Source organism: Pan paniscus, chromosome 1, assembly GCF_029289425.2.
Source record: "Pan paniscus chromosome 1, NHGRI_mPanPan1-v2.0_pri, whole genome shotgun sequence".
Lineage (NCBI taxonomy): Eukaryota > Metazoa > Chordata > Mammalia > Primates > Hominidae > Pan > Pan paniscus.
The window spans coordinates 182,871,963-182,892,256 of NC_073249.2; the positions used below are offsets into that span (position 1 = coordinate 182,871,963).

At 52.7% G+C, this 20,294-nt stretch overlaps 2 protein-coding genes across 18 annotated transcripts in view; both read right to left on the bottom strand.

Annotated features, from left to right (window-relative positions):
• Positions 1 to 468: 468 nt before the first annotated feature.
• On the bottom strand, positions 469 to 6,416 carry ARTN (artemin). 5 transcript variants are annotated; one of them, XM_057299153.2, is made up of 5 exons: positions 3,824 to 6,416; positions 3,449 to 3,597; positions 1,993 to 2,119; positions 1,478 to 1,616; positions 469 to 1,407 (listed from the first exon to the last, which is right to left on the bottom strand). In XM_057299153.2, the coding sequence occupies exons 3-5, from the start codon at positions 2,050 to 2,052 to the stop codon at positions 944 to 946; spliced, it is 663 nt and encodes a 220-aa protein (XP_057155136.2). In that variant the 5' UTR covers positions 2,053 to 2,119; positions 3,449 to 3,597; positions 3,824 to 6,416; the 3' UTR covers positions 469 to 943. The 5 variants fall into 5 exon arrangements, with proteins under 5 accessions (XP_057155136.2, XP_057155134.2, XP_034819147.3 ...); XM_057299151.2 differs by having other exon boundaries at positions 1,478 to 1,640; XM_034963256.3 differs by having other exon boundaries at positions 1,993 to 2,054; positions 3,449 to 6,416.
• Positions 6,417 to 6,550: 134 nt separating this feature from the next.
• Positions 6,551 to 20,294, bottom strand: part of ST3GAL3 (ST3 beta-galactoside alpha-2,3-sialyltransferase 3) — a 225,948-nt gene continuing 212,204 nt past the window's right edge. For 5 of the 13 annotated variants that reach the window (XM_034963208.3, XM_034963215.3, XM_034963213.3 and 2 more), the window contains one exon: positions 6,551 to 7,578. In XM_034963208.3, the coding sequence (XP_034819099.1) occupies positions 7,508 to 7,578 (71 nt within the window). In that variant the 3' untranslated portion in view covers positions 6,551 to 7,507. Of the gene's footprint in view, positions 7,692 to 16,040; positions 16,188 to 16,418; positions 16,589 to 20,294 lie in introns of those variants that run through there. The other 8 variants (XM_034963185.3, XM_034963176.3, XM_034963188.3 and 5 more) reach the window with 4 other exon arrangements.

Here is a 20,294-nt window from a genome sequence, read left to right on the forward strand (position 1 = left end):
GAGTTAACCATGCTGGCCTGTCTGCAAGCAGAGGCATGTGTATATCTGACAAGGCACCCTCAAGACAGTTCCCTGGATGGTAAGACACTGATCAATGACAGTGGGGTGGGGCAATAGGTGCTTCTCTGTCTTTACCCACTAAGCGGGGGCCACAAAGATGCCAGAGGTCACAGAGACAGGGCTTTCTCCAAAGAAGCCTCTGTAGTCTCTTTCCCCAGAGGTAAGCCCAGGCCCAAGTGAGCAGCCTGCCAGGACTAGTGACTGCACCCTTGCTGCCCGCCCTGCCCCTGCCTGTGTTCCATGCCTCCCATCCCGGAGCTGCTGGGTGGGGGCCGAAGATCCAGGCCAGGTCTGTGATTGCTGAGTCAGCCTGAGGTGTGTGAGTGCGATCAGCAAGGCATGATCTCCATCCAGCCTCTTCTCCCCAACCCCCTACTGCCCAGGAAAGGATCTGACAAGCCACAGAAGTAAATAAATAACTTAGAAATAATAAATAGGGGCCAGCTCCCATGAGTGAGTACAGGCCAGTTCCAGCACAGGCACTTTCAACCAAGCAACTGCAATATGTGTCCTTCAAATGCTGTCCCTACAGGGCCTGGGCGGGGGCTGATGCCTCAGCCACTGTAGGGTTCATCAGAGGAGGGGTCCCAGGTTCGAGGCCTGGCCAGTGCCAGAGTCTGTGAGAGGTGGGTCCGAAGGGCTCCAAAGCTGAGGTCTCTGGTGTCTTTTAGGCTGGGATCCGCAGGGTGAGGGCTCTGGGGCTGCTAGTCAGTTGTCCCTTCACCTGTTCGGGGATGATGTCCATCACCCACCTGCAGGGGCCTCTCAGCTTTGAGGCCTTCGTCCCTGGCTGAGGCCGCTGGCTAGTGGGACTCTGCGGGAGGGTCCCAGGCAGGAAGAGCCACCGGTAAGGGTCCAGTCTGCAAAGCCCTGGAGCGAGCCCTCAGCCCAGGCAGCCGCAGGCGGTGGCGGAGAGGCGGTCCACGGTTCTCCAGGTGCTGTTGACGTCCATGAAGGAGACCGCTTCGTAGCGCGTGGGTCGGCAGCAGGGCTGGCTGACGGGCCGGGAGCCCGGGGGCGGTCGCAGGGCCCCGGCGCCCAGTAGGCTGGCCAGGCTGAGGTCGTGTGGAGAGCGCGCGCGGCGGCAGGAGCCGCTGCAGAAGCGGAAACGCACCAGCTCGTCGGAGCGGTGGCCCAGGCCGAGCGCGCGCACCGGCACCAGCTGCGAGCGCAGGCGGCAGCCCCGCGCCCCCGCTGCCCGAGCGCGGCTGTCCGGGCCCCCAGCCCGCGCCGCGCGGCCCCCGCGGGGAAGAGCAGATGGGGGTGCAGGCGGCGGGGGCGCGGGCCGAGAAGGCTGCGGCGGCGGCCGCCGGGCTCTTCCACTGCACCAGCGGGCTGTGCGTCCCCCTGGAATGACACCCAGTCACGCGCGGTGTCCCGGGCCAGCCCCGCCCCGCGCCCTCGCCCTCTCACCTACCCGGCAGGTGGCCGGCGGGGGACGCCAGGACAGGCGCGGGGCCTTCGCGGGGGGCAGGGCTGCGGGGCGCGGAGCCCAGGGAGGCCTCTGCGACGCTGCTCAGCAGAGCCAGAGCGGCCAGGGTGGGCCACAGGGCAGGCTGCGCGGAGAGACCAAGTGGAGCCTCAGGGAGAAAGAGGGCGCCCAGGTGGGCTTGGGGAGGAAGGACCTCAAGGAGGGGCTGTCCTCGGGCTGAGATCAGGCCGGGCATGGGCTCCTAGCTGTGTGGAGGGGAAACTCAGGAAGGGCCTAGGTTCCAGTATAATGGGTTTGCTGCCTCTGGGAGCCCAGGGGAGGAATCACCTGAGTGCACCGACCATTCAGAGAAGTCCCGCTCCTCCTCCCATTCACCTGGTCCCTCCCTGACCATTTTCCCTCCCACACCTAACCGCTGCCCAAGCCAAGCCCTGCTCTCCCTCGCCAGTCAAGCCGCCTTTCCTCAGTACCAGGTAGGAGTCACTGGGAGAACCACTCACCTGCCGCCTAGGCCAGGGGCAGTGGGACAGCGTGGAGAGGCCTCCAAGTCCAAGTTCCATCTCTATCAACACCAGGAGCGCCCATCAGCCATTGTTGAGCTGTTCCCCCACCCTCCTGTTGAGGCAGCTTGCAAATTAAGAGATGAGTTATCTTTTGGGGGGGGCCGTCCTGCCACCCCAGTTTCTCCAGGTGAGGAACAAGGGGCCTACACAGCTAGACTCAACCCAGCAGAAGTAGCTGCACTGAGAACCTTACTATGTGTTAGGTGCTTTGCAGCTATTCTTTCACAACTCCATGAGGTAAATGGTTTAATCCCCTTTTTCCAGATGAGCAAACAAGGCTCAGAGAAGCTCAGAGGTTGTCTAAGGTTACAAGGTCACACAGCTGGAGGGGAGAGAGGGGTCCTCTTTTCCCAGAACCTTCCTGCTCTGTGTTGTAGGTCTGGAGATGCCAGAAGTGGCTGGAAGGAGTTATAGCTGGACACACTTGGTCCTACAGAGGCCTTCACCCCAGGCTGCCGGAGAGGAAGCTGAGGGCTGGAGAAGAATTAGGGTGCTAGCTGGTCACTCTAAGAGTTATCTAATGATAGTGAGCCCCAAGCCTCAGCCTGTGCTGCCCACCCAGAGCTGCTTCACCTCACCCCTCTGTGAACTGTGTTCTGGACCCAGAGCCACCTGAGTTCTCTCCTCTGACCATAGGTGTCCCTCGATGACCACAGAGCCGGGGGATGGTGGGAGCTAATGGGCCCTCTGAAAACATGGGGCCTGGGCCATGGCTTCCTGTGGCCACAAGGGGGCAGAGTCTGCCAAGCCTGCAGATTCCAAGCAGGGTGGGCTTTTCCATCCCCTCAGCCACACTCAGGCCTGAGCCACTCCCAGGAGGGCCAGCTAGGCTTCCATACCAGCCTGGTCTCTGAGAGCTGAGCCACCCTGGGAGCTGGTCTAGGTCTGTCCCCCTCCCAGCCTCCTATGGATCTGGCAGCCTAGTCATGCTCCTAGAAGTTTCCCCCATGAGCCATCGTTCCTGATCCCAGCCAGCCTTCCTGAGCTCCCACTGCTAGCACTCCCAAACACCCTTTTGGGGCCCCAGAGCCTTCGTAAGTCCTCATTAGCCAGCCTCCTCTTGGGTCCCAGCTGCCACCCTCATCCCCATCCTTTAGCACACAGAATGCCTGCACACCTGTGGAACAGACCCCCAGGCCTTCCCGGGGTTGTCCTCCAGGTCCTGGTGTGCGCCTCTTGGCTAAGTGGAATCAGGGCCTCCGAGCCAGGCCAGTGACTGTTGTCGGTGATGGAGGGAAAGGCAGGCAGGGCAGCCTTAGGAGCCCTCTGCGCTAGGGGGAGCCCGGGAGCAGGTCTCTTGAGGGCAGCTCAGGCCCTGCCTCCTACCTCCTTGTGGTCTAGGGCCGTTTGGTTCTCTGGCCCTTGCCTCCCCATCCACCAGCCCGCTACTCACCACGGGGTCCTGCACCGTGTTCTTCTAGGCACCTTTCCGGGGACCAGTGCTGGGCTCTCCCCCGAAGCTCAAACGGCGCATGCCCAGGACTGTACACCTGGCAGTGCCTCTTTTAGCCAAAAGTGTGGCCTTGGCAGCCAGTCTGCACCCTGTAGCGGCAGCGGGAGCCTCACATTACAGTGGGCCGGCAAGGCCAGCACAGTCCAACAAGCGACAAGAGGGACTGAGGGGCTGGGAGGGGCGGAGAACTGTGCCGAGGGCCCAAGAGAGGGAGGATGCAAGAAAGGAGAGGAGGGGGGTGGTCCTGTCCACTCCCCCAGCCCAGGAGCGTCCATCCAGGGCTGGGACCAGAAACAGGCAAGTGGGCTGGCTTACCTCGGGTGTGGGGCTCCAGGCCCGGGTGGCAGCGAGGGCTGGGGCCCGAGGGACCTGCTGCTGGCGGAGCCCCCGGGCCTTGTCTGGGGGCCGGGCCCAACTCCATCCCTCAGCAGCCTCCTGCCCGCCGCCGCAGCCGTCCGGTGTCAAATTCCAGCCCCAGCGTCACCAGATCCCGGGGTGGGGCTGGGAGCGCCCCTGCCCCGCCCCACCTTTCGGGGCTCACCTGGCTGCTCCACCCGTTGGATCCAGTCCCCCCTAGCTTGGCTAGGTCCCCCGAGGTTGGGAGGGGGGTAGATGCTGGGAGGGGCCCCTCGGATATGGAGAGTTGAGAACTCGAGCGGTGGAGAGGCACGGAAACTGGGAGTTGAGTTTGTAGACACGCGAAGTAGAGAGCTGGGAGGCCGGGCCGAGGGCGGGAGAAAGTGAGTGAGGGCGGGGAGCGAGGGGTAAGCCAGTCCCTGCGTGGGGCGGCTGACTGCTGGTACGTGCAGATTTGGGGGTCCTGGCTGTCTGCCCTGCAGCAGCTGCTCTCTGCTCCACCCGATTCTTCTCTCAGCGGCCAGTTCACCTGCCTTGTTGGGTTGCTTAGCCTCTGCGCAGCTTTCAGGGTCTGACTCTGCTCTAGTCTCCCCACAGCTCACCTCCTGTGCTGCTTAGGGCTTGGAGTACGGACACACTTGCAAACACGGGGGTCACTGGGGCACAGCAGGGGCAGTGTTGGCAGAAGTGGGTACTGAGGGCTGAAGGCAAGGGTCACAGAGAAGGAACATCTGAGCTGAGGCTTGAAGTAGGTAGCTGGAGGGCAGCATTTCAGATGCCTAATTATGGCAATTTGGCAGGTGGGTTGAGGGCTGGGTGAGTAACATGGATGGAAAGATCCTAACACTGGGGACCATGGGAGGGTTTTGAGCAGAATGGTGTAATCAGACAGGCATTTTTTGTGGATGACTCTGGCTGTAGTAAAGAGGATGGGGTTGGAGAGAAAGGTGGAGGCTGCTGTGGAAAGAGGATAAGGTCTGATGCAGGGCGTGAGGGGAGCGTGGGGCTGCCAGGCCCCAATCTGGAACACGCAATTTTGAAAATTCATTAGTGCCTGACTGGATAGGGTAAGGAGGTAGGTAGACCCTGCAGAAGTGTGCCTTTGGCGGGCTGACCTGGGGGAGGGGTACATCCCGGCTCCTGGGAGGAAAGGCAGGGGCTCGTGAGTTCAGTGTTGGACATGTTGAGTTGGAAGGGCCTGTGGATTATCCAAGTGGAAATGTTCAGGAAGCCGGTGAATTTGTAGCCTGGAAGGAAGCAGAGAGAGCTGCGCTGGCAAAGGCAATTTGGGAATTGTCAACCAACTGGCAATTGGAAGCTGTGGTCAGGGATGAGAGTGCTGGGGATGTGTGTGGACCAGCTGTACCCTGGCTATGCTTCTGAACCACTAGGGACCTTTAAAAACTACCCACATCCGGGCCTCAACCCAGACCCAAATCAGACTTTCAGGGTGGACATGTGCAGTTTTCAAATTGCACAGGTGATTCTGGTGCATGGCCAGGGCTCAGAACCATAGCTGGTGTGAAAGTAGTTTTCCGCGGTGGTGAGGACTAGAAGTCAGACCACAGAGAACTGCTGCTGGAGGTGGTGGGGCTGCTGCAGGTGTGCCAGGAGCCCCCTGGGATAGGAGGCCAAGCAGGGAGCAGTCTGCTCTGTCACCTCCCACAACCGGCTGCTCAGTTGGGGCACCTGCCTTGGGGCTTTTTCAGCCAGGGACACCACTTATGGCTATTCAGCCTATGCCCTGTACAACTCCACGGGGCACCATCCAGGCAGGAACATGTGCATGGTAGTGGCCTTATTTCCGGTAGAAATGGAGGGGGTTTCTGGGTTGACCTGTCCCTCAGTCAGGGCCTCCCTTACCCCCCCAGCCCAGGAGGCTTCTGCCTAAGGCCGGCCACAGTGGGAAGGAGCATGTGGGAGGCTGCTGGTCCCTGGGATGGCCGGGACTCCAGCCTTAGGGCTCACCAGTGGGAGGGCAGCCCAGGGCTGCCTGGAGTCTTGGATTGGGGTGGGCAGGAGAGAGGAGCAGGAGCCAGCCACCCCACTTATTGCCTGCCACAGTGGCAGTGTGTGACAGAAAGCTCACTTCATGGCCTCAAGTGCAGGCGACAGTCTGGTCTGTCCATTCTCAGGCCTGCCTGGGGATGCTGGGGAAGAGAGGGATCAGACTCTAGGACTCTTAAGAAGGCGACGTGACATCTTTTCTAAAGTATGACAGAGGATACCTAGAGCAGGGCTGAAGGGAGAGGGTGTGCCTCTGTGCTAATGATTGGGGCTGGGGCATGTCCTTCCCAGAGGGACGGGAGTGTCAGTAGTAGGGTAGGTCTGTGAGCCTCTGCTTGCTGCAGGGGCTCAGCAGTATATCTTTCCTGTGCTTGCAGGAATATCTGTCCTTCCAGAGGTGGGGCTGTGGCACCCCAAGGCAATGTCCTAGGGCTCCAGTCCTGTGCCTCTGTCTCCTCTAAGAGTGTGCCCTGAAACCTCTGGTCTCAAAGCAAAGAGGATATAGGAGATGCTCCAGAGGCCTCTGGATGGCTACCTAGGTCCTGCATTGACACAAGAAGTGAAAGGGACCCAGGACTCTGTGGACTGGAGAGAGGGCCCGAGGGTTTGGCATAGTTGCTGAGGCTTTAGGTTCCTGTTTCTTCCAGGAAAGTCAGAGAAGGCAAAAAGAGGCCAGGCTCAGGGAAGAGCTTTATTGCTTCCATGGGGGTGGCCTGGGATGGCTGCCACAGCTTGGGTAAGGTCCTTGGGCCTCACTTCCCTTTGGTCCAGGCTAAAGGCAGAACCCAACCACCTGGCAGTCTTGTTGCTGAAACCTAGAACATGTGGCAAGTTGGTGAGTCCAGGCCTGCGGTAGTCCTATGCATCAGCTGCAGCTGTGGAGGGGAGCTCTTCCCAGCAGGCGGAGCTGGGCGTCACCCTCCTGAGCTTTAAAGTTCTTTCTGCTATAGCCCTGGGGCGGTCTTGTTGGCTCCGAAGGGATGGCTCCAGGGTTTCCCTATGGGACAGCTAGGGCTGGTGAGTGGGAATACCCCACCTTCTCCCCAAGAAAGGCCAAACAGTGTCATGAGCTGGAGGGGGCTGGCTTGAGATCCTGCCTACCATCCTGTAGCCCCACAGCAAGGTACAGGCTGGTCCTGGCACTCCTGCCCCACAGGGAGCTAACAGGTAACACTGCCTGATGGGCCCTCTAGTGGGCCTCTTCCTGCATGGCAAGTGAACCCAACTTGACATCTCCAACCTTATTTAAAAATAAATTATCCCTACCCTCCCCCCTACCCAAATTGACAAAATGATAATACACCAAACACTGATTGGAGAAGTGATTCCGGCAGCAGCCTTGCTGCCCAGTGTCCCACCGCCTGCATGCTGGGCCTGCTGGGCACAGCCAGGAGCCTGCTGGCCCTCTGGCATCAAGGACCCATGCTGAATGAGGCTGAGTGCTGGTCTCTGAGACTGGCTGCTGAGCAGGCACAGCTCTGGCTGCCTCACCAAGGCCTTGCTGCCCCTGGGGCCCTTGGCACCGTCCTTCTCTGGGTCTGAAGACTCCTGTGTAGGTGGTGCTGGCTGCTGCTCCTGGTGGTGCCTGGGCCTCTATGGCCATGTGCTGGGCCCACTCAGATGCCACTGCTTAGATCAGTGATGACGCGAGCTTTCACCAGCTTCCGCAGAAACTCTTTCTCTCGCTGGATATTGTGTGTCCAGGACTGAAAGGAGAGATGAAGTGATCAGTTGGGCCTTTGCTCAAACCTTTACTGCCCCTTCCAGGGCTCGGTGCCTTCTTCGTCACCACTCTCCAATACTCCATGACTGTGGAAACCTGAAGGCAGATACTGGTAATCAGTTGTGTCTACACGGTAATGATGACCCTGCTCTAGGAGTGCCACAGCTCATCCTCCTCCCTTCCCAAGACAGGGCAAAAAGAACCTTCATACCCCTTTCCTCATCCCAGGAAAACCGTTAAGCTTCCCAACCTCCCTCCTCAGTGCTGGCGGAAGGACCTTGTTCCCACAGACTTCAAGCCACTTCTTGTCATGAAGCACCTAGGTTATAGACACCCTGTGGGCAGGCAGTGTGAGTCACTGAAGTCCAACAGCAAGGGGTGGCTGAGTCACTCCCTGGCCTGATGCAATCTACTCTCCAGGCCTGGGGGCGGCGGATGAAATCCTGCCTCCCAGATCAGAGGAGCCATGGGGCCTGCAGAGAGATGGCAAATCTTTTTTAGAAAATTAAAAATAGGCCAGGCGCGGTGGCTCACGCCTGTAATCCCAGCACTTTGGGAGGCCGAGGCGGGTGGATCACGAGGTCAGGAGTTCAAACCAGCCTGACCAACATGGTGAAACCCCATTTCTACTAAAAATACAAACATTAGCTGGGTGTGATGGTAGCGCCTGTAATCCCAGCTACTCAGGAGGCTGAGGCAGGAGAATCGCTTGAACCCGAGAGGCAGAGGTTGCAGTGAGCCGAGATCGCGCCACTGCACTCCAGCCTGGGCAACAGAGAGAGATTCTGTCTCAAAAAAATAAATAATAATAATTAAAACTAATTTTTTAATTGAAAGAATTGTACACATTTTGGGGGTAGAATGTGATGTTTTGATAGATGTACACATTGTGGAATAATTAAATCAAGCCAACCTCACCTACTTACCAAGTTTTTATGGTGAGCACATTTGACTATAGTTAATAATAATGTCATATATTTCAAAATTACTAGAAGAGGCTTCTGGGGAAGACTGTACCTGGGATAGGGTCCTTTCCTAACCCCAGGACTCTCACCAGAAAACTTTGATGAAAAAGGCTTGATTTAATGAATGAAGGGCTGAAAGACAGCAGCCTTATCAGAGTTTGTCCCCAAGTGACCTCTCTGTTGCGTTTGTCAGCATTGAGCTTCACCATAACTGTTTATTTTTTATTTATTTATTTATTTTTGAGACAGAGTTTCGCTCTTGTTGCCCAGGCTGGTGTGCAGTGGTGTGATCTCAGCTCACTGCAACCTCTGCCTCCCAGGTTCAAGCGTTTCTCCTGCCTCAGCCTCCTGAGTAGCTGGGACTACAGGTGTGCACCACCACACCCAGCTAATTTTGTATTTTTAGTAGAGATGGGGGTTTCACCATGTTGGTCAGGCTGGTTTTGAACTCCTGACCTCAGGTGATCCACCTGCCTCAGCCTCCCAAAGTGCTGGGATTACAGGCATGAGCCACCGTGCCCGGACCACCATAAATGTTTTTGTTTTTTTTTTCAGATGGTGTCTTGCTCTGTTGCCCAGGCTGGAGTGCAGTGGCACGATCTTGGCTCACTGCAACCTCCGCCCCCCGGGTTCAAGGGATTCTCCTGCCTCAGTCATCTGAGTAGCTGGGACTACAGGTGCCTGCCACCACACCTGGCTAATTTTTTGTATTTGTAGTAGAGATGGGGTTTCACCATGTTGGCCAGGATGGTCTCTATCTCCTGACCTTGTGATCCACCTGCCTCAGCCTCCCAAAGTGTTGGGATTACAGGTGTGAGCCATCGTGCCCGGCCAATAACTGTTAACAGCCACTATTTACTGGTGCTGAGAAGTGAGCTGGATGCAGTGCCCTGTGCCTGTAGTCCCAACTACTTGGGAGGCTGAGGCAGAAGGATCACTTGAGCTTAGTCCACCTGGGCAACATATAGAAACCCCATCTTTTGAAAAATAATAAATAAATGAATTTTTTAAAAAGAACTTATGGCTCGCTCTGTCTAGCCCTTATTCTGATCCAGTCAACCTTCTCCACCTTCCAAATCTTTTACATCTGAAACTCAGGTAGTCATCAGCCAAATTCCCGCAGTCATCAGCCAAATTCCCAATATTCCTCTTCTCTGAGCATTCCCTTCAACCTCTTGTGCTAATCACAAACCCAGCTGCCCTGAAGGAGAGTGCCCCCATACCCCCTCTCAAGTGGTGACCGTTTCTTCCCTCACATTCCACACTCCACAGCCTCTGAAGGCGGGAAGCGTCTTCCTTACACCCCGTTGTCCCTCAGACTCCCTAAAGCCCTCCGGCCCCTTCAAGGCTCCTGTCATTATACTCTGCCATCTGCACTTGCCCCTCCTCATTGCAGATCCCTGGGCGACTCATCCCCATTCTTTGAAGACTTAAGCATCTGGCTCACTGTCTCTCTTTGAGGGTAGGGACTGTTAGGCACAGAGTAGGTGCCTCAATATTTGTTGAATGAAATTAGGTTTTACAGGGAAAACAGAGACTTGGAGGAATGACAAGGCCAGGATTCAAGCAGATGTGGAAACTCGTTTGCCGCTTTACTTATCCCTCGTCCTCATCACTCCTCTGGAGAAGTAGTAACGAATTTGATGGGTCAGGGTCAACAGCACCCACTAGGAGTCATTGAGGGTTAAAAGGTCAGCAGAGGACTGGACATTTGATGATATTAAGGAATTACTGTTCATGTTTTTAGGTGTAATAATTTAAAAAATAGTCCTTATCTTTTAGAGAAAATGAATGAAGTTTTTTGTTTTGGTTTGGTTTTTGTTTTTGAGATGGAGTTTCACTCTTGTTGCCCAGGCTGGAGTGCAATGGTGCGATCTTGGCTCACTGCAACCTCTGCCTCCCGGGTTCAAGCGATTCTCCTGCCTCAGCCTCCTGAGTAGCTGGGATTACAGGCATGCGCCACCACACCTGGCTAATTTTGTATTTTCAGTAGAGACAGGGTTTCTCCATGTTGGTCAGGCTGGTCTCGGAACTCCCGACCTCAGATGATCCACCCGCCTTGGCCTCCCAAAGTGCTGGGATTACAGGCGTGAGGGACCGCGCCCAGCCAGAAGCTCTTTTTCTTTGGCTCCTCGCCCAACCATTAAGTATCCACGTTCAAGAGTCCTGCCAGGATGAGCCGCACTTCTCACTCTCTGTTCTCTCTCTGGGAAATCTCATCCTTATATGTGAAGAAGCGGCTGTGCTAACAACTCACAGATCTATACTTCCAGCCTGGACTTCTCTGCTGTGTGACAGATTCCCGTATGAAGCCACGTCATCCTCTAGCTACTGCCCAGTCTCTCTCCTCCCTTCTCTTCCAAGCATCCTGAGAGATCCCTTACCACGAGCAACATCTGTGGTCTCTAACCACAGATGTAGGTGCCGTCTACTCACTGTTCACTACTGCAATCTGGCTTCCACTCCACTATTCCTTTGAAACTGTTCTCACCACAGTCAGCAGTTAACTCCTAACAGCTACATCCGACGGCCACCTCTCAGCCCTCATCTTACTGGGTTTCCCAGCACCACACTGTAGATGCTCTTCCTGGAATGCTGCTCCTTTGGCCTCCACGATGTGGCACCTTCCTGATTCCTCTGTCTCCTTTATGAATTCCCTTGACATCCCTTCCATATCCCCGGCATTCAATCCTTGGTCCATGTGTCTCCACATCCCACACACTCCTGCTGGGCCTGCAGAGTGAGCTGATCAAGGCAAGTGCAGGTGAAGTGAGGAGAAGCCAAGGTGTTGAATGGTCCATGTGAGACACCCCAGGTAACAGAGGGATTCTAAACCCGGGCACCAACATTCTCAGTGAATCCTCTTCTGGGGATTGGTAAATAACAGTGGCAAGTAGGGGTAAAATATTAATCATAATGGCTAAGATTTCTGAGTGCTTACTACGTGGCAGGCCTTTTTTACACATGATCACATCCAGTCCTTTCCAAACCCTAGGAGGTAGGTGCTGTTACTATCCCTTTCATAGATAAGGAAATGAAGGTCTAGAGTCAGCCCCTGAACCAAGGTCCCGAAGTCATCTTTTATGATTTGAGAAGCTGCACTCTTTTTTTTTTTTTTTTTGAGACACAGTCTTGTTCTGTCACCCAGGCTAGAGTGCAGTAGAGCTATCTTGGCTCACTGCAATCTCCACTTGAGCCCTCCTGGGCTCAAGCAGTTTTCCTGCTTCAGCCTCTGGAGTAGCTGGGATTACAGGCATGCACCACCATGCCTGGCTAATTTTTGTATTTTTAGCAGAGACGGGGTTTCACCATGTTAGCCAGGCTGGTCTCGAACTCCTGACCCCAGGTGATCCACCCGCCTCAGCTTCCCAAAGTGCTGGGATTACAGGCATGAGCTACTGTGCCCGGCCAAGAAGCCACACTCTTAAGCACTCTGCAGGGAGTGTAGTGCAGCAGATGCTGGGAGCCTCAGAGCCAGTGAGGTTTTACATGTAATGGAGGGACGATGGAGATATGGCAGGTGGAAGCAAGTGAAAAGACTCCATCAGAGAGGGCTGCAGGGAAGGCAGTGCCCTACCTCATTCCTGCACCAAGGCAATCCCTAGGTCTTACTGAGTTAAAATCCTATTTCTTGAGTCTGTCTCATCACCTTATACTTCCAGCCTGGACTTCTTGCCTCTGACTAATCGCCTTAGCTGAAGATCTGGCTCATCGCCTCTCTCATCACCTCTCATTGTCTCAGCCAAAGATCTGGTTCAGGAGTTACCATCTCTTGCCCAAAGTGCAGCAACTCCCAACTAGGTTCTGTTCCTGCCTCGCCCCCTCTCCTTCATTCTGCAGCCACAGTGATCCACTACATGCTAATGTAAGGCCTCAAACTCACCCATGGCTCCCTACTGCCTTCTAAATAAAGTGCAAACTCCTTCCGTGGCACAGAAAGCCCATTGCGATTTGGCCATCGCCCTTGTCTATGGATCTCACCCTCTGCATACAACTTTACATAAAGTTTACATAAAAGGCATTTGTAAAAGACCAAAGATATAAGTAAACGTAGAAGCCAGGAGGCTGATAAAAGCTGTGAGGGCAATCTGAAGTGGGTGCTGGCTGTGGACAAAGCAGCAAGAAGGCACGTGAAGCGTGGCAGGGATGGAAGACTTTCGGGACCACGGTGATGGTGAGGCAGTTCTGGAACTGTCCCAGACCCACAATGAGCTTCTCACTCCTGAACCCTATCCGAGACAACAGGAGGCCCAGCTGGAAGGCTGTTTCTAGCTTCCTGTGAGATTTCCAAGTGCCTTATATATCCTTGAAATAACTCCCAATCACTTGAGGTAGTTGGAATAAACCTGCTGTAGACTGAAGGTTTATGTCCTCCCCATGAATTCATATACTGAAACCTAACCCCCAATGTAATGGAATTTGGAGGTGGGGGCCTTTGGGGAGGTGATCAGGTCATGAGGGCAGAGCTCTCATGAATGGGATTAGTGCCCTTATAAGACTCAGGGCCAGGTGCAGTGACTCATGCCTATAATCCCAGCACTTTGAGAGGCCAAGGCAGGAGGATCGTTTGAGGCCAGGAGTTCAAGACCAGCTTGGGCAACATAGCAAAATCTCATCTCTACAAAAAATAAAAAAAATTAGCCAGGTGTGACGGCACACACCTGCAGTCTGCTACTAGGGAGGCTGAGGTGGGAGGATCACTTGAGCCCAGGGGTTTATGGCTGCAGTGAGCTATCATCACACCACTGCACTCCAGCTTGGGCAACAGAGTGAAACCCTATCTCAAAAAGAAAAGAGAGAGACTCAGGAGAGCTGCCTTGCCTCTTCCATCATATGAGGAAAGCAAGAAGACAGCTGTCTATGAACCACCTCTCTGGTGGGTCCTGACCAGATACTGAATCTTCCCGCACCTTGATCTTGCACTTCCCAGCCTCCAGGACTGTGGGATATGAATTTCTGTTGTTTAAAAGCCACCCAGACTATGGCATTCTGTTATAGCAGTCTGAAGGGGCTAAGAACCAAAAAAGCCTGATACAATACAGATGGTACCTGAAGTCATGGACAGGGATGTAAATCTCCTAGAGAACATGCAGAGTGAGAAGAGAAGGCTGTCTGAGATGGAGCCTTGGCTAGTGCTTTTTTTTTTTTTTTTGAGACAGGGTCTTACTGTCACCCAGGCTGGGGTGCAGTGGCACAATCATGGCTCACTGCAGCCTTGACTTCCTGGGCTCAAGTGATCCTCCCACCTCAGTCTCCCAAGCAGCAGGGACTACATGCGCACACCAGCGCTCCCAGACAACTTTTCCAATTTTTCTTTTCTTTTTTTTGAGACGGAGTCTTGCTCTGTCACCCAGGCTAGAGTGCAGTGGTGTGATCTCGGTTCACTGCAAGCTCCACCTCCTGGGTTCACGCCATTCTCCTTCCTCAGCTGGGACTACAGGCACCTGCCACCATGCCCGGCTAATTTTTTGTATTTTTAGTAGAGATGCGGTTTCACCGTGTTAGCCAGGATGGTCTCGATCTTCTGACCTTGTGATCCACCCACCTCGGCCTCCCAAAGTGCTGGGATTACAGGCATGAGCCACCATGCCTGGCCTTTTTTTTTTTCTTTCTTTTTTGAGACAGTCTTGCTCTGTCGCCCAGGCTGGAGTGCAGTGGCATGATCTCGGCTCACTGCAACCTCCACCTCCCAGGTTCAAGCAATTCTCCTGTCTCAGTCGCCCAAGTAGCTGGGACTACAGTTGTCCACCACCATGTCCGGCTAATTTTTGTATTTTTAGTACAGACAGGGCTTCACCATATTGGCCAGGCTGGTCTCAAACTCCTGACCTTAGGTGATCCACCTGCCTCGGCCTCCCAAAGTGCGGGGATTACAGGCATGAGCCACCATGCCCTGACTCCTATTTTTCTTTTTTGAGACGGAGTCTCATTTTGTTGCCCAGGCTGGAGTGCAGTGGTGTGATCTTGGCTCACTGCAACCTCTGCCTCCTGGGTTCAAGTGATTCTTCTGCCTCAGCCTCCTGAGTTGATGGGATCACAGGTGCCCACCACCACGCCTGGCTAATTTTTGTATTTTTAGTAGAGACAGGGTTTCCCCATATTGGCCAGGCTGGTCTTGAACTCCTGACCTCGGGGGATCCGCCCACCTTGGCCTCCCAAAGTGCTGGGATTACTGGTGTGAGCCACCGCGCCCAGCCAATTTTTCCTATTTTTAGTAGAGATGGGGTTTCACCATGTTGCCCAGGCTGCTCTCAAACTCCTGGGCTCAAGCAATACCCCTGCCTTGGCCTCCCAAAGTGCTGGGATTATAGGCATGAGCCACTGTGCCCAGCTATGATGAATTTTAAGGCATAGATCAGAATTGATGATGCTGAGAAAGAGAATGTGAGAGAATGGTGAGTGAAATAAGAGGAATGTTGGAAATTACTGACTCAGAAGTTCAAAGAAGAAGGAGTGGCCAACACAAAAAGTGTTTCTGAGAGATCAGGAAAGATGGCGTTGTGTCCACTGGAATTGGCCACCTTGAGGTGGTGACCTTGATGGGAGCTGGGCCAGGTGTGAGGGGAGCCAGGCTGCAAGGGGTGAAGGGCCAAGTGGAAGTACAGTGCAGAGCCCGACAGATCAGAGTCCCCTCTGTGGCTTCAGTTTCTTCACTGGAAGAGGGAGGAGCTTTGGGGGCATGGAAGGCTCTGGAATAGTGGAGGGGGATGATGGAGAAGGATAGATAAGAAGACTGATAAGCAGGAATGAGGGCTGAGACCAGAGCCCCCAGACTTACAGAAACAGGAATCTGCACAGATGGGAGGTTCCCTCCAACAACCTCCCATCACCCAGATGTAGCAGCAGAGAAGCTGCTGGCCCAAGATTTCCAGGTTTCAGGCTGGGATCAGTGGAAGGCTGGTGGTCAAAGCAGAAGTGTGGCAAGCGGGGTTCAGAAGGGTTCAGATTTTCCACATGGGGTCTTGGCTAGGGAGGGAGAAATGCCAGAAAAGACTGGCTGACAGGCTGGAGACCTGTAATGTACCCTACATACGGATGCTTGGGAAGCAATTCTGGGTATGAAGAGCTGCAGTGCTTGGCTGTGGGGAAGGGTGGAAGAGATATGGAGAAGTCCTGAGACCCAGAGGCAGTGTTCAGTTGTGGGTTTTTTGAGGGAAAATAGCGTCCTCTGGGGGAAGGCAGGAACTGCGGTAGAGAGGATGGCTGAGCTGGTGCTAGACTAGTGTTCCTGGCTGGGGAATGCAGCGAGGGGGAGGGAGGTGCAGGACCAGGGCACGGACAGTCCCTTGGAAGGAAAGTTCAGGGAGAAGGCCCTGGGTTCAGTGGGAGGCTGTGGAGAGGGCATGTAGGATGCTTGGTGTCAGGACCTTCTGGGGAGTTCTGGGCAGCCAGACCAGCCACTGGCTCCTCCCTTTACTACTCATTTATGCACCTCCCCCTCATCCCCACCCAAGGATTGCCCCCACACCCAGCCCCGAACCTCTTTGATGGCTGCCATGCGAACGGTCTCATAGTAGTGCAGGGGTGCGTTGGGTGTGCTCATGTCATAGCCAAATCCTGCGACTGCCACCTCGTCACAGCCGTGTAGTGCCATGGTCACTGCCACACTGCCAAGGGTAGGGATGTTCTAGAAGACGGGGGCAGGGGTGAGAGAAGGCACACAGAGTTCAGCTGGAGGGCTGGGACAGCTGAGACTTCAGCCAAGCTCCCTAGAGCTAGCCTCCATGCCCAAGGACTGAGCCCTCTTCCCCAGAAAGCTATTTTGCAGAAGCACTACCCCACCCACCACCCACCCTTCCTTCCAAGGCACTTCTGACCCAGCTTTCCTCCTCCCTCTCCCAGGGCCCAGATATCTCACCCCCCGGCCCATGAGGCCATTGTTGAAGGGCAGGCCAATGAGGGTGAAGGCGGCCTCCTGGATGAAATATGGGTTGAGGATTCGAATCTCAGGGGGCTCCTTGGGCACTCGAGTGGCCACAGATTTCCAGAAGCCATCCGATGCACTCTGTGGACACAGCAAAAGCGGGCCTCAACGAGGCACACAGCAAGGGATGAGCCTAGGGGAGTGGCAGGGACCCCAAGTAGGGACAGTGAGGCGGGAGCATGAGGCGTTTAATGGGGAACCCAGGGCCTGTGGTGTAGGAAGCCCATCTGTGTTTGGGGAAATGGAGTGTGTGACAGGGACAAGGGGAATGATGGTGAAGAGAGCGTGTGATGGGGCTCCAGTGTGTAACAGAGGAGGATACGAAGGGAGTCGTCGGGCAGGCACAGGATGTGGGATGCTGTGGGTGTGCTGCTGTGGCCTGAGGGGGGCTCCTGGGCCAATGAGAAGACCCAGCAGTGCAGCTGCCCTGCCTCCCTATCTGCAGCAGCTGAGGGGCTGGGAGGAGCCTGCCCTCTCTCCTGTCTGCCCTCCTGTGCTCCCACTTCCCTTGCTGCTGTCTCTCCTGGCTCTCTCCATCGACTGTTCTAGAGTGGACCTGAAAAATGGAGACAGAGCGTGAGCAAGCAGAGTATAGCAGACCAACACTGCTGCTGACTAGAGTTGAGTGACTGGGCAACAAGCTCTCCAAGCCTGTTTCTTTAACCATAAAACGGGATCATTCTTACCGGAGGGTCTCTGCACTGTACTAGAAAGGCATCACCTCTGAAATCCGACATCCCAGTGTCCATTCTGGGGCACAGCTTCCCCTCCTTTCAAGTCTCTCTCTTCCTCCCTCTCCACAACACAGAGGCCTTTAGCTCCCCAGCCCTTACTGTTCAGTGCGTCCACCCCTCCTTGTCTAGACCCTGAAGTATATTACATCAGCTACTCTCTTGTGAGCTCCTCCAGTACTCTGCCCCTTGTCCTTCTATTGCCCTAGTCTAGGGAAATCCCGAACTTGGGATCAACCCATACATCCTCTTTTTCTACCTTTACAACTGGGCTCCTGAGCACTGCTGGAGGTCACAAACCAACCCTGCAGACTGGAAGCATTGCCAAACCACAGGTTCCAACCGAACTGTTATTTGCATAGAAAACCTAAAAGAATCAGCCGGGCGCAGTGGCTCATGCATGTAATCCCAGCACTTTGGGAGGCCAAGGCGGGTGGATCACCTGAGGTCAGGACTTCAAGACCAGCCTGGCCAACATGGCAAAACTCCATCTCTACTAAAAATACAAAAAATTAGCCAGGCACGGTGTCAGTTGCCTGTAATTTCAGCTACTTGGGAAGCTGAAGCAGGAGAATTGCTTGAACCCGGGAGGTGGAGGTTGCAGTGAGCCGACATTGCACAACTGCACTCCAGCCTGGGCAACAGAGCGAGACTCAGTCTCAAAAAAAAAAAAAAAAAAGAAAGAAAAGAAAGAAAACCTGAAAGAATCAACTAAACTTAGAATGGATAAAATAATTTACTGCAGCAATAAGAAACAGTCATCAGATATAACAAAAAGATCTTATTTGCAATCGTAACAAAAAAGTCAAGTATTGAGCAATAAACATAAGAAATATGTGAGAACTATAGGAGGAAAACTATAACCTTTTACTGATATAAAGAGATGACTTAAAAAATAGGAAAGACAAAATCATATTCCTGGATGGGAAGGCTCCAATGCCAGCTCCTCCCAGATTAATGTACAGGTTTAACATAATTCTAAGAAAAAAATCTCAGTAGGATGTTTTGAGATTTATCGAATGGATTCTAAAAACCCATCCAAAAGATTTATCAGGTAAACATAACACCCTCAAATTAAAAATTAGGTATTACAGTATATTATGGGTTTGCACTTATTACAACAATTATACATATATATGATTCAAAACCAAGATCAGTGAAACAGGGTCGCCTAGAAGCAGTTCAACACAGGTATAGGTTATGGGAACAAATGAGATTGGAAAATTTTCCATTTCGGAAGAAGATCCATTTACTTTCTCTCCTCACGCCATATACAAAATAAGTAAATGTTTAAAAAACAAAAAAAGGGAAATCTTGGCTGGGCGTGGTGGCTCATGCCTGTAATCCTAGCCCTTTGGGAGGCTGAGGCAGGTGGATTGCTTGAGCCCAGGAGTTCAAGAACAGCTTGGGCAACGTGGAGAAACCCTGTCTCTATAGAAAATACAAAAATGAGCAGAGCATGGTGGCGTGTGCCTGTAGTCTCACACCATCGGAGGCTGAGGTGGGAGGACTGCCGGAGCCCTGGAGGCGGCAGCTACAGTGAGTCATCATCACGCCACTGCACACTCCAGCCTGGGTGACAGAGTGAGACCCTGTCTTAAAAAAAAAAAAAAAAGAGAAAGAAAAAAATTTAGATGTCTATTTTATCACTTAATTATCTATACATTAATGCAATGGAAGAAATAAAGAAAAAGACATGTTTTGACTGACACGTTTTGACTTCATAAACATTTTTAAGTGCTTTGGCACATCAAAAATATACGCAAAATAAGGCTGGGCGCGGTGGTTCACGCCTGTAATCCCAGCACTTTGGGAGGCCGAGGGGCAGATCACTTGAGGTCAGGAGTTCAAGACCAGCCTGGCCAACATGGTGAAACCCCGTTTCTACCAAAAAATACAAAAATTAGCCAGGTGTGGTGGAGTACACCTGTAGTCCCAGCTACTTGGGGAGGCTGAGGTGGGAGGATCGCTTGAACCTGGGGACAGAGGTCGCAGTGGGCCGAGATGGCACCACTGTACTCCAGCGTGAATGACAGAGTGAGACTCTGTTTAAAAAATATATATAATAATATATAATATATTATCATATATTATATAATAATATATATTATCATATATTATATAATATATATATTATATTTATATTATATATATTATATATTATATAATATATATATTTATATTATATAATATATATTATATAATATATAATATATATATTTATATTATATATTATATATTATATATATGCAAGATAGTATAGAGAGGGAAACAAAAAAGTGGTAAAAATTTTGTCACAAATAGTAAGAAATGCATATTTTAAAAACTCATGAAGAATCAATGAGGCCTCATAAAAATGGGGAAAGCACCTAAACAAAAGGTTAATGAGCATGGAAAAATTTAACTCACTAATGACAAAGAAATGCACATTAAACTAACAAGTTATTTTTTTTTAACCATTAAAATCTGTGTATGTGTATATTTGTGTATCTATATCTTGGTGCTAGTGGTAGTCTGCTGAGGGAAAATTCTCCTGGACTGCTATAGGAGAAAATTTGGCACAGCCTTTCTAAAAAACAATCTATGTGTCAAAGGCCTCAAAGCTGTTTATATCTTATGACCTCAAAATTTTCCTTCTAAAAATAATCAAAATGAAGACCTTTGTAAAAAGCTCTTTATTACAGTATTACTTACGAAGTGAAAAAACAGAAAAAAATCCAAAAGTTTACAACAGAGGTTTCATTAAATGATACATTTATGTAAAAGAATGTCACAGTTATCAAAATGATATCTTCTAAGAATTTTGGGCCAGGTGCGGTGGCTGGCTCATGCCTGTAATCCCAGCACTTTGGCAGGCTGAGGTGAGAGGATTACTTGAGCCCAGGAATTCAATACCAGCCTGGGCAATATAGTGAGACAATGTCTTTACAAGAAATAGAATAATTAGCTGGGCATGAGGCTGTGGTCCCAGCCACTCGGGAGGCTGAGGTGGAAGAATCACTCGAGTTCAGGGATTCTAGGCTGCAGTGAGCCGTGATCGAGCCACTGCACTCTAGTCTGGGCGAAAGAGAAAGGCCCT

Excerpts from the sequence above, each read along its gene's own strand:
- ARTN (XM_034963220.3), bottom strand. The coding sequence starts at position 1,727 with ATGCCCGGCCTGATCTCAGCCCGAGGACAGCCCCTCCTTGAGGTCCTT. Across the intron at positions 1,408-1,477 it reads CCCCGCCGGCCACCTGCCGG|GGGGACGCACAGCCCGCTGG; the intron begins GTAGGTGAGAGG and ends GTGTCATTCCAG.